General features: G+C 50.2%; 1 protein-coding gene across 19 annotated transcripts in view; it reads left to right on the top strand.

The window, feature by feature from the left end:
• The first annotated feature begins 3,658 nt into the window (after nt 1-3,658).
• CD44 (CD44 molecule (IN blood group)) overlaps nt 3,659-11,731 on the top strand; it is an 86,738-nt gene continuing 78,665 nt past the window's right edge. For 12 of the 19 annotated variants that reach the window (XM_027115021.1, XM_027115019.1, XM_027115017.1 and 9 more), the window contains exon 1: nt 3,696-3,899. In XM_027115021.1, the coding sequence (XP_026970822.1) occupies nt 3,833-3,899 (67 nt within the window). In that variant the 5' untranslated portion in view covers nt 3,696-3,832. Of the gene's footprint in view, nt 3,900-11,731 lie in introns of all 19 variants that reach the window. The other 7 variants (XM_027115025.1, XM_027115024.1, XM_027115026.1 and 4 more) reach the window with 3 other exon arrangements.

Below are 11,731 nucleotides of genomic sequence, written 5' to 3'. Positions count from 1 at the left end.
TCCCACCATGAGTCAGAGACCCCAGTAGAGAGTCTCGATGCCTGCTTTCACTTACTACTCATAACAGACTGTGAGAACGTTCTTATTAATCTCATTCTGTGGATGGGATAACCCAAACTCCCAGAGGTTAAGTGACCTGAGTAAAGTCACGGGCTGCTAAGCGGGAGAGTCAAGGTTCAGACTGGGGCTTCCTCATCCAAGGCTACTGATTGAGTCCTGGATTCTTCCCAAACAGTGTAATCTCATGTCAACCCAGATCAATTCAAGCTCTCTTTTTCACTTTCCCACATCTCATAGTTAGGCTTAAAAAAGTATCTGTTGCAATAGATATTGAGCATCTAAAATTAGTGACTTTGAGGATCTAACCTTTATAGAGGCTCAGAGAAGAGCACGGGAAAGTCTTTTTTTTTAGGTTGTTCATTGTGACATTGTTTGTAATTGCATTCTAAATGTCCAAACGGAAGTAACTGAAGGATGGTATTATCCGTATAGTGGAATACTATGAAACTATAAAATAACAATAAGGATGATCTTGAGACCAATGATGTGGGCAGAGTGGGAGAGGGGCATCTGGAGTGGAAAGGAGATGGGGGTTAGCTCTGAGAGGTGATCCAGGAATTCCCAAAGGCTGGCACTGACTCAGTAAGTCACCAGGTCAGTTTGAAATGAGTCATTTGTGGCATGGGGGCAAACAATCTCTGTCCCTCACTAAACTATCGGGAAGAAGGCAGGCAAAAGATTTCCCCTGGGAGAAGAATCCTAATTACAATACTGAGAATTTGCATGCCCCTCTACAGTTTGCAAAACACTTTCACACCCATCTCTTCGTTTGCTGAATGTTTACTGCACAAGTGCAGAAAGGACCAGGGTTCAAGATGACCTAGTCTAGTGGTTTTTATATACAACTTTTGATTGAAGTAAAATCCTTTGTCAAAATGAAATCTCACACAGTAGTCTAGTGTATAACATTGATGCGAGTGGGACTTCTGTGGCTGGGATGGGGGAGGAACAACCCATGCCTAAGCCTTTGCTTTGACCTCTGTGTTTCTGAAGGGTCTCCAAAGAACCATCTAGTTCCATGAAACAGAAAGACAAACATTGTTTCTAGTATTTCTAGTGAATATAAATACCCATCCCACATTTTCCCCCCTCCTCCAAAAAAAGAAAGCTGAAAGCCCTGGAAGTGACATGAGATGGCCAAGGCCATTCCTTGTCCAGTGTTCTTTCCATGGAACCCACTAGGGCTTGTTTCTTGGTGGTTAGAGCCTGAGGATCTGCTTGGAAGCCAGTGTGCCCCCAGTTGCTGCAGGAAAGCGTCCTCTTCATCACAGAGAGCAGCAGGGTCAACTCTGCTGCTACTGGTATCATTATCAACGTGTCTGGTCGTCAGCTGGGGCTCAGAAGCATTGGCTTTGTTTCACACAGGCCACCCCATGAGAGAGTCGTGGAATGCCAGCCACTGAGCATTTGGAGAGTAGTGGGTCCAGTGATGTTTTAGCCTCCAACACTGTCCCTGAAAATGCAAGAAGAGTAGCCTATAGTCAAGCAGCCTCTCCCCAACTCAAAAACTTACACTGAACTAGATAGTGTTTGTTATTGGCTAAATGTTTGTCTCCCCTGCAAGTTCCTATGTTGAAATCTTAACCCCCAGTGTGAGGGTATTAGGAGGTGGGGCCTTTGAGAGGTAATTAGGTCATGTGAATGGAGCTCTCATGAATGGGATTAGTGCCTTTATAAGAAGAGACACACAAGAGAGCTTGTCCTTCTCTCTCTCTCTCTCTCTCTCTCTCTCTCTCTCCCTCCATCCCCCTCTCTCCCTCTTGTGAGGAGAGGAGAAGACAGAGAGGATGACTATCTGCAAACCAGAAGAGTGTTCTCACCAGAACCAGACCATATTGGCACCCTGATCTTGGACTTCTCAGCCTCCAGAACTGTGAGAAATAAATTCCTGTGGTGTGAGCCACCCCGTATGTAGTATTTTGTTACAGCAGCTCGAACTAAAACAATGGCGATGGCTGCACAATTTTGTGACTGTATGAAATGCTACCTAATGGCTAAAATGTTAAATTTTATGTTAGGTGTATTTGAGTACAACAACAACAATAATAAACTTACATTGGCTCCCTATTTCTTAAGGATCAGACTTCCTAGTGTAATTTACAAACTGGGCCCTTCTTCCCCCCCGCCAGCCTCATGCCTTGCTGTCCCCCTTCAACCTTTTCATCTGATCAAATGTTCCAACTGCTCTCCAAAGTCAAAAGGGGATTACTTTCCCTTGGAAATCCTGGCAAGGCTCCTTCAGTGTCTTGTCACAGTTACTGGTAACCATTATCATCTTCTGTGTGTCTCACCAGGCAAGAATTCCATTCAGATTTAGTTTCAGCTGTCCACATTAACAATAAATACCGTTTTTGCTTTTCAAATATTAAACCACAATGTTATAGATAGATATGAAATTATGATGCAAAGTATTGTTTTTCAAACTCAAAATGCCTCTGCTGAAGAATATGACAATCTCCTCCCTTTTTTGAGATTTGCCAAGTAGGATAGACGGGGGGAAAAGTGGATTAACGTTTGCATAGATAGGAGTATACATGGAAGCAAGAAAGAAGGGACAGATAAAATGATGAAAGGATATGTGGATGATAGATGGTTGAATGATGAATGAATACATGTATGAACAGATATGTAGGTGGATGGATGGAGAAGAGAATAGTGTGTAGATGGATGTGGATTTACAAAGAGATGTGAAAAGCTTAAGAAAGATGGATGAGAAGTTGTATGGGAGGGGCGTTGGAAGAATATGTGGTTGGATGGATGGACAGATGAAAGGATGTGTGGTTGGATAAATGGATGGACAAGAGGCTGGATGGATGTGAGTGCATACTGGATGGACAGGAGGACGGATTGATGTGTGAGCCCTGGAGGGATGTAAGGTAAGACGGGCAGACAGACGAATGCGTGGATGGAAGGATGTTTGGGTGGATGAATGAGGGTGTGCGTGAGAGGGTGGAAAAATGGGTGGATGGATCCAGATGCCAGCCTGGGACTGGAAGATGACACATAGGTCAGTGGAGCCAAATACCAGCCCCATGGCTGGCTATCATTAGCTTTCTCCAAGCAGACCTGATAAGAATCAAAAATTCGCCTGAGGTATGTGGACTTCCTTCTCTTTCAAGGGAAGAAGAATGAGCTCTTCCTCTCTCCCCCGGGAAGAATCGCAAGCTCCCCACCAAGGGCGGGGAAAAACCACTCTCCCACTGTCCCAGCTCCTCTCCCAGAATATCCAGCTGCCTGTGGAACCCAGAAAGAAGAGTTCCCCAGCCAGAGTCAAAGAGAAACCTAGCGGCGAGGAGAGGCCAGAGGCTGAACCCAACGGCGCGAGGTTTTAGGACTCAGTCATTCCCTCCTGCGTCCAGAGGCTGCGCTCCCAGACGCCGGGAGAGGAAAGCCGGTGCGCCCCGGGTGCACGGGGACCCCGCGGCCCTCCGGGCGCCCGCCCAGGCACCCCCCCGCTTTACCGGCTCCGAGGAGAACGGGGCGGGGGCGGAGGGAGCAGCGCCAAGGAGAGCTGGTATGTCTTTAAACTTCTGCCGGCTGCTTAGTCACAGCCCCCTCGCTTGGGTGTGTCCTTCCTCGCTCCCTCCCTCTTAGGTCACTCTCTCAGCCCTCGAATAAAAACTGCACCCAACTTCCGAGGCGCCCTCATTGCCAGCCGGACCCCAGCCTCCGACAGGTTCGGGCGCCCTGCTCGCCCCGTGCTCCGCTGCCCCCCGCCCAGCGCCCGGCCCCTCCGGCCCCACTCGCTTGCTTTCTCGGCCGTTCCGACGCCATGGACACGTTCTGGTGGCGCGCAGCTTGGGGACTCTGCCTCGTGCAGCTGAGTTTGGCGCAGATCGGTGAGTGCCCGCGGGGGCGGCGGGAGGGAGTGGCCCGAGTGGCCGGGACCCAGCCGGCAGCCGCGCGGGCTGAGTTGGCCCTGGGGGGCCGGAGTCAAATGGGCGGCGAGCGGCTGGGATTTGGTGGAGAGCGGGGCGAGGATTTGCGCTAAGCTCTTGGAGAGCCTGTCGGTGGGAAGCACCGTTTTGTTGAAAGGAAAAGAGAAAGAGCGAAGAAAAGTTTGCTGGGCAGGCTGCCGGCGCGCAGTCGTGGGTGAGGTCTTTGCAGCCGGAGGAGCACAGGGCAGAAAGTAACTGTATTCCTGGGTGCGCGCAGCCCGTGTGTGGACTAACAGGCTCCTGTGTCCAAGGGCGCCTGAAGCCTGGCTGGGCAGTGGCCGGGCAGCGAAGAACTGGGCAGGGCAGGGACAGGGACTGGGGCAGAGGAGGGGCTGGGGCAGGGACAGGGCTGTTAGCGAGGTGACCGTAGAGGTGGGCACAGTTGCCATGCGTGAGAGCTGGTGGCAGTGAGCTTTCCAGAAAGGGGTCCTGGCTTCCTGCGGCTCCCCCACTGCACCTGGGTTCCAAAGCTCTTACAGTTGGCTCCGGTCACTAACGATCTTAATGCTTGTGGGAACTTGAACTAGCTCTGTGGTGAGGTTCTGGGTCACCACGAGGTGCCAGCCTGGGGCAAGGAGTGTGAGTAGGAGAGGCAATGACTGGGCCAGCTGCTCCATCCTTGCAGCCTCCTGCTTCTGCCAGTGAGTTAGGGGAAATCCAGACAGTAATGTGACTCCTATATTCCGCCTGTCAGCCTCAGAGCAGGAGGGGCCACCTGGGCTCCAGGGGGGGCATCAGGGATCCTGGAGCCGGGCTGCCAATATCCCATCCCAGCAGGGTCTGTGCCTTTCGGTGGCTGTGGATGGAGTGGCTGTGTGTGAGAGGTTCTGGTGAGGCTGAACTCCAAGCATTCCTTTGTCTATATATCTACAGATAATCACATGGCTGATTTGCTTATCACCGGCAAAATTAACTTTTCTTTTAAGAAGTACCAGCTGGGTCATTAAGACAGCTCAACCTATGGGTAATTCCATTCAACAAGTATTTATTAAACCCGGCTCTGGGGGTACCAAGAAAGTAAAAGACACAGTCCTACCTGGGTGCTTTAGACTGAGGATAAGTGGGGATCTAGGATTTAGATTCCTGAAACAGAAGAAGTAATAATTAATAATAATAATTAGTAGTAAGAGGAATGGCAGCAGTAGCCACCGTTTATTGTACAGTTAGGCTGTGCCAGGCACTGTGCGAAATTCTCTACATGCGTTCTCTCATTTTACCCTCACAAGGGCCCAGTGAGACGTGTTGTGTTGTTAGTCCTGTTTTATAGGACTCAGAGAGGTTAAGCGACTTGCTGGTGTTCACACAGCCAAGAGGATTGGTGCTCGTGTGAACCAGGCCCCTTAGCCTGTTGCTTAGTCAGAATCCAGCAGGCTGTATGTATGGCATGGACAAACTCGGAAAGGATTTTTTGGAAGGAAGGGTCGGGTCGTGGTGGACCAGAGGCCTTAGAGGAGGCTTCCAAAGGGAACTGGAGCTCCGAGGAGTCCTTTAAAGGCAGAGAAGCGGGAAAGATTTCAGGGAGAGCCGTGAGCTTGGCCTCAGGGAAGACAGACCATGCTGGCGTCTCCATGGCCTCTAGGGAAGTTTATTTGTATGTTACTTCCCGTGACATCTTCTGCTTTGATTCTGAGGATTCTGACTCCCCACTCCTTCCATCCTTAGCCCTGATTCTTCTAAAGGGCCCCATCCCCCAATATTTGACACTGTCCTGACCCTTGAAGTTCTCCCCGAGACCAGTGGGCTCATTCCCGCCCTGCGTTTCCGTGGTCCCTTTGGGCAGCGTCACTTGGAGGAAGCACAGAAAAGTGCCAGTAGCCGTAACTGCCTGGACCCGGGCTTTCGTGTCCTTGTAAAGCTGTTTGGAAGGAACTGAGACTTGGAAAGGAGATGTGACCTAACAGCGGGCTCGGGCTGGGCAGGAAGAGAGAGGAAGGACTGGGTAGAGGGCAGTGCAATGAGCCCTCCATACCTCTCCGCCTCCTTTTCTCTGTGGGTGAGAGGTCGCTGCTAGGGAATTGTGCCCCTGGTGTTTAGAAAGAGGGGTGCATCTGAGACCTCTGGGGCTTGTGGGTGGCCGGCACCCTTCTGATCCCTCTGAGCATTAAAGACCCCTCTTTCTGGGAGTTAGAGCTTTGGCTGTGTTTTCCCAGGTGAAGAAGAAAGGAAGCAAACCTCCAGCGCTGCTGAGGTCAGTTAGCATCAATGAATTCAGTTGTGCCCCCAAAACACAATGGACATCTTACTTCCTGCGAAGGCACAGTGCTAAGTAGGTGTGTTTGAGGCTAGCAGCCAGTAGGCAAAGTTTCCATTCTTTTTCCAAATTGCCCCACGCAGGAAAGGATGCTTGGCAGCGTGAAATTCTTAGTTTATGACAGATCTCCTTCCATTCATTCAAGAAATATTTTCTGACTCACTGTCGTCGACCCCAGAGATGGTGACTCCAAAGATCATTTAGAAAAACCCTTTCTTTTTCCCAAAGAGAAAACAGATCCCAAAAGGGCGAGAAAGGTGATTTCCGCTCTCTCAGGCCAAGTGTTAGTGCAGGATGCTTTCCAAACCTCAGGTCTCTGAAACACCTTGATCCTCAAGGACTGTAACAGCTCCACCTCTATCCCTGCAGGGGGTGGGGAGCGTGTGGTCTACTGACGTAGCAACATTTGTTTCATGCCTGAAATACTGTCTTAAATACTCATTACAATTTTGCATTTTCCTCCACAATATACCCAGTTTAATATAAGAATAATGATATATTTCTTATAATCAAGCAAAGTTGCTGCTTGGGGAAGAGTCTCTATACTGTCTGGGGTCTCCTGGAGTGTTGCTGGATCCCTCCCAGTTAGGAGCACCCCAGCTTTAAAAGCCTGATGCTCTGCTCCTCTGTGAAGTAGGGCCCTAAGTCCCCAGGAAATACCATTTACTGAGCACTGACTCTGGGCTAGGCATTCAGCCAGGGGCTTTGAATGGGTTATCCTGCGTAAGCCTCATGACAGCTCTATGTACAATTAGCGCTCTCTTCATTCCATTTTCTAGATAAAGAAACTGAGGCTCAGGGAGTGGACGTGACTTCCTCAAGGACACACAGCTAGTGAGGGATGGAGTTTTCTAACCTCCCCCATGGTAGACTCCCATGCCTGTGTTCCTTCGACTCATTACCTTGCCTCTGGAGGACTTTGGAAATTGTGTGAGGCCAGTGAAGGCCTGGTATGAGTGGCTTTCCTCTCCCGCTGGCAGGCCGAGGACTCTTAGCTGCCCTGCTCTGCCCTGTCTCTCCCCAGCCCTGGCCACAGCTGTCAAGAGATGCCAACCTAGTTATTTGTTTCTAGAATAATTCAATTCCCTTATCAGAGTCCAGCTGCCCTTCTAGACATGCTCTCACTTGCAGGCTTGGAAAAAAGGGAGAGGCTGTTCCTTGTCTAAGAGACAAGTCAGGGCAAGGCCTTTTGCCTGGAAATTAAGAAAGGGGCCCTGCAGAGGCCCTGACCCCGCAAGCATTCTGGGTACAATGACCCAGGAAGCCCCCTCATCCCATGCTCAATGGAAACCCTCAGCATTTAGCAGGTCATACGTGCCCAGTGAGGGAGAGTCTTGAGGACCCCGGTCATGGGCTGACACGGTTCTCTAGAAAACTCAGGGGTCTTGAATGGACAGTCATTGTGGGGCTCTAGGTGAAACGCAGTCACTCAAGTGAGATTTCAGTTTGGCCTTGGGTGTCAGACGGCTCCAGGCGGGGGTTCCCTGATGGAGAGGAGGTGGTGGGAGCGAAGCCAGCCTCCCCAGCCATCCACCCTGGCTGGGATGGAGGCTGAGATACCGGCTGCCGTTGTGTTTCCCCTGCACCTCCTTTTTAGCTGACTCTACCCAGAGCCTGAAAGGGAAGTGGGTCTTGTGAAAGAATGAACTGAAGCAGGTGGCACACGCCACCACACAAAGTGCAGTTCTCAAAGGGGATCTTTTCTGCCTCAGAGAGAAATTCTGGGGGTTTGCACAGCCAGCAGCTGACTCAAGTTCCTTTGTGTCCCCTCTTGCATGGGAAGCACACAAGTGTTCTTTAGAATCACCAGGGGAGGCTGGTGCCTCCGACCTTAAATTGGAACCCCACTTCTCACTCCCTTAGCAAGCTGATATTTTTCTTCAAAAGGGCCCTCCCCCAAAGCTGGCCAGCAAGGGTTTGGGAAGTTTGTGGCTGCGGAGTCTGGCTTGGCATGGACGCAGTTGTTGGGCACTCCAGATTTTCCAGGAGTGTCAGGATTTCAAATATGCAAATACTCTACCAATTGAAACCTAGTGTATATTTTGACTAAATATTTATATATTTTTCTACAAATAAGTACATGGCTTTGTGTGATTAGAAGTCAGAAACTTGCATGGATTTTTGCATAAATGAAAATCACATTTATACAACTCGTGAATCAGTCTAGCGTCCGATTAAATTGATATTTGGTTCAGAAAATGTGTACTTTTGGAGAGGAACATCTGTATTCCTCTGCTCTCCATTTTTTGATCACCCCAATATGTGAAGTACCAAGAAAAGCTACATATAGGGTTTTTGCTTGCTAGGTGTGGACACACACAAGGCGTGGGTGTGCCCGTAGGTATATATGCATCTGAACACATGTGTCTACACATAATGTGGGTATTGCTGGTCAATCCTTAAGCATTTATAATGTGTCCTCTGTGGGTCCCATGCTGTGTGGGGTACTACAGGGGCATTAAGTGTGTGAGATGTGGGGCTTCTATCCAAGAACCTTATGGTTCTACACACGTAAGACAGCGCCATCAAGTGACAGCCTGGCCATTTTAGGCTGTAAAGCCAACAGCCTTGCCAAGCTGAAGCACAGCTGGGAGGGCTGGGGAATCAGTGATGGGTGGGGGCAGTGTGGACAAGAGAGGATTTGAATATCTGAAGAAGAGGGAGTGAGATAGGGGTGTGTATATTTCTGTTACCCTGCTACTAATTTACCTCCTCGCGAGTAAGTTCATTAACTGGACAATATATCCAACGCACGTTCACGCACTCACTGCCTATTTGGTGCACCTAGCGGATAGGTCCTGAGAGCTCATGGTCAGAAGGACACGCTCCTCACTCCTGAGTAGTTCATGGTCTAGCGTAGGGTTTCCTGGATAATGGCTAACTGTGCATCTCTGTGCTTCCACACACTAGATTCTGGTAGTGCAAACGTCCCCCTCGCCAACCCCGTGTGACAACCAATATTGCCTCCAGACATGGCCCAATGGGGGGGGGGTTGGTTAAAGTTGCCCCCCGGTTGAGAATCCCTGGTGTCACTGGATGGTGGCCAACTTCACCTCTGACAAGGAGGTATCTGGTTCCCATAGGTCCCCAGTTAATTAGCCTAAAAGCTACACAGGCAAATCAAGATAAATAAGCGTATTTGGGGCCAACGGGCACTAATGACTTTCACGCTTCTCATTGGAGGAAAACCCCAAACCAGACAGATCTTCTCTTATATCTCTTCTGCAGTGCTGTGCGGGCCCCCTGACATCAGGGATCGAACCACATTCATTTCTGTGGTCCCGGATCCCAGTCCTGGCCCGTAATTGTTACCAGTAACTGTTGAACTGAAATGAATGTCTAGAATATAGAAATTACTACATCCACGCTATATATGAAAGCATGCCTGACGGCCTACCTAAGATACAGATCATTTGTCTGTATATGACAGCAGTGGTGATGGCCGCCTTCTCCAGGACAGGGCTGAGACGGGCGTTTGGCCGGCCAGCTGCCCACCGCAGGGCTCGTGTTTGGTCTGCCCAAGGAGGGAGATTGCCCGTCTGTTTGTGGCTTTGGTGGCTGCTTGCTGTGTCTGGGGACGTCCGTCTAAGGACTGGGTGACTCACTTCTTGGGCCAAGAAGAGAGTGAGAGCCAGGCAGGATGATGACACCAATCCCCAAATTGAAGCCTCAAAATAAAACACTCCCGTGCAGTGGCCCGCTTGGAGCTCTAATTATTTTGGAGATGCTGCTCTGAGGTTGGACTCTTTGCGTGAGAGGCCCACACCCTCCCGTCCAACGCCACACCTGCTTCTGGAAGGTGGTGGCAGCTGGGAGAGCAGCAGAAGTACTTCCCAGAGGTCCTTGCCTTCTGTGTGGGTCTCCTGCAGCAGCTACAGGTCTCCCGGGAAGCCTGACGTCTGCTGCGGAGGCAAACCGTGCCTCCTTTCCACGGAGCTTGCCACGTGGGAAGTCGCCCACAACCAGGGCAGGTCCTGCCTTCCCATGGGTCATCCACCCTGTGAAACGTAGGGGCAGGGAGTCAAAGACAGGACGAGGGGCTGGGTGTCATGGGGGCACAGAACCTGACGAAGCCAGATCTCCCTGAGTTTGGGGTGCACCACCTGCCTGGGTGTGTCCTGAGGCCAGTGTCCCTCCTAAGAACAAGTGTACACAGAACAGGCCCCAGGTGGGTGGGGAAGGGCTGAGTCACCAAGGAGGTGATTTGCAAAACTCAGGCCCGAAAAATCTTTCTCGAGTCTTCAGCTTTTGAGAGTAAACATTAATTGCAAAACTCCAGGGAAAGAGAGAATTTGCATAGACAAGTCATTTTGAGCCTTTGCTCTGGGGTCATGGCGAGTCTCCTTGAGCTGTGCCTGAAAGTTCATCTTCCTAACCCTCGACCTTTCTGGAGAGTTAGAGCTCTTGTGCCTTTTGTGGTTGTTTCTTTGCAGCTAGTTGTATGTATTTGAGATACCATCACCGCTACTACTAATAATAGCAAACACAGAGTACTGACCACATGCCGACACCATCCTAATTTTTCCTCTATACTAACTTGTTTAATCCATGCACTAACCTTAGGAAGAAGTGTTATTATTATCCCTCTTGTACCAATGAGAAAACTAAGGCATAGAGAATTTAAGTAACTTGCTCAAGGCCACAGAGCTGGTAAGCGATGGAGCTATGATTCAAACCCAGGTTGTCTAGCTGGGGTTCATGTTCTTGGTCACTGCATTGCTGTGCCTCCCTTCGTATATCAAGATGTCAGGGTGCCCCAGAAACCCGAACGATGATACCTGCTAGTACGCTGGTTGTCTTCATAAATCCCGTTTAGGAATCCGAGGTGGGCAGGATCCTAATGTCCACAGAGCTGGTTTTGCTCTCCCTTTATACATGTGATGTCAGAGGAGGGGGCTGGAATTGCAAACATGGAGAAAGAAGTAATGGAAATGTCTTCGCATTCATGCTCTGAGCAGCTCATTCATTCCAATTCCTGGATACAAGTTCTGTTTTCTTCTATATGGGGTAGAGGCGGGGGGAGTTGGGGAGAGGCTCGGATTCAAAGGGATGGGATGGTGAATTGAGTTGTTTGTTCATGATCACTTCGGTACTTGTCACCTGATGGACGATGAGGTTGCTGATGTGTTGCTCCATCATCTAGGACCTTGGCTCATGACAGGATAAAGTTGGGAAAGGAGCCAATCAAACAGCAGCAAAAATGTTTGCCCTCAGCTTACGGGTCCGTGATGCCAGGACCTTCTCTCTACCAGCTAGAACTGGTGACAGAAAGGGGTCCTCTGAGAGCGAAGGCTGTCAGGAATCAGTCTATGCTCACCGTGGACACCAGGAATCGAGCAAAAGCTAGAAGTGTGCTGCCACCCTTCTTCCCAGCTCCAGTGCAAACCAGCGGTCTGGCTTCTGTTTGGCCCAGCAGGTGACCTTTGCGGGGGGGGGCGGTGGCGCGGGGTGGGTAGCGTTGCCTCTGGGTGCCCTGTCTGAG

The sequence above is a fragment of the Aethalodelphis obliquidens genome, unplaced genomic scaffold, assembly GCF_003676395.1.
Source record: "Aethalodelphis obliquidens isolate GAN/ISIS:26980383/991018 unplaced genomic scaffold, ASM367639v1 scaffold14, whole genome shotgun sequence".
NCBI classification, from domain to species: domain Eukaryota; kingdom Metazoa; phylum Chordata; class Mammalia; order Artiodactyla; family Delphinidae; genus Aethalodelphis; species Aethalodelphis obliquidens.
Note: the sequence above shows the minus strand (reverse complement) of the source record. Positions and strands in the feature narration are given on the sequence as shown.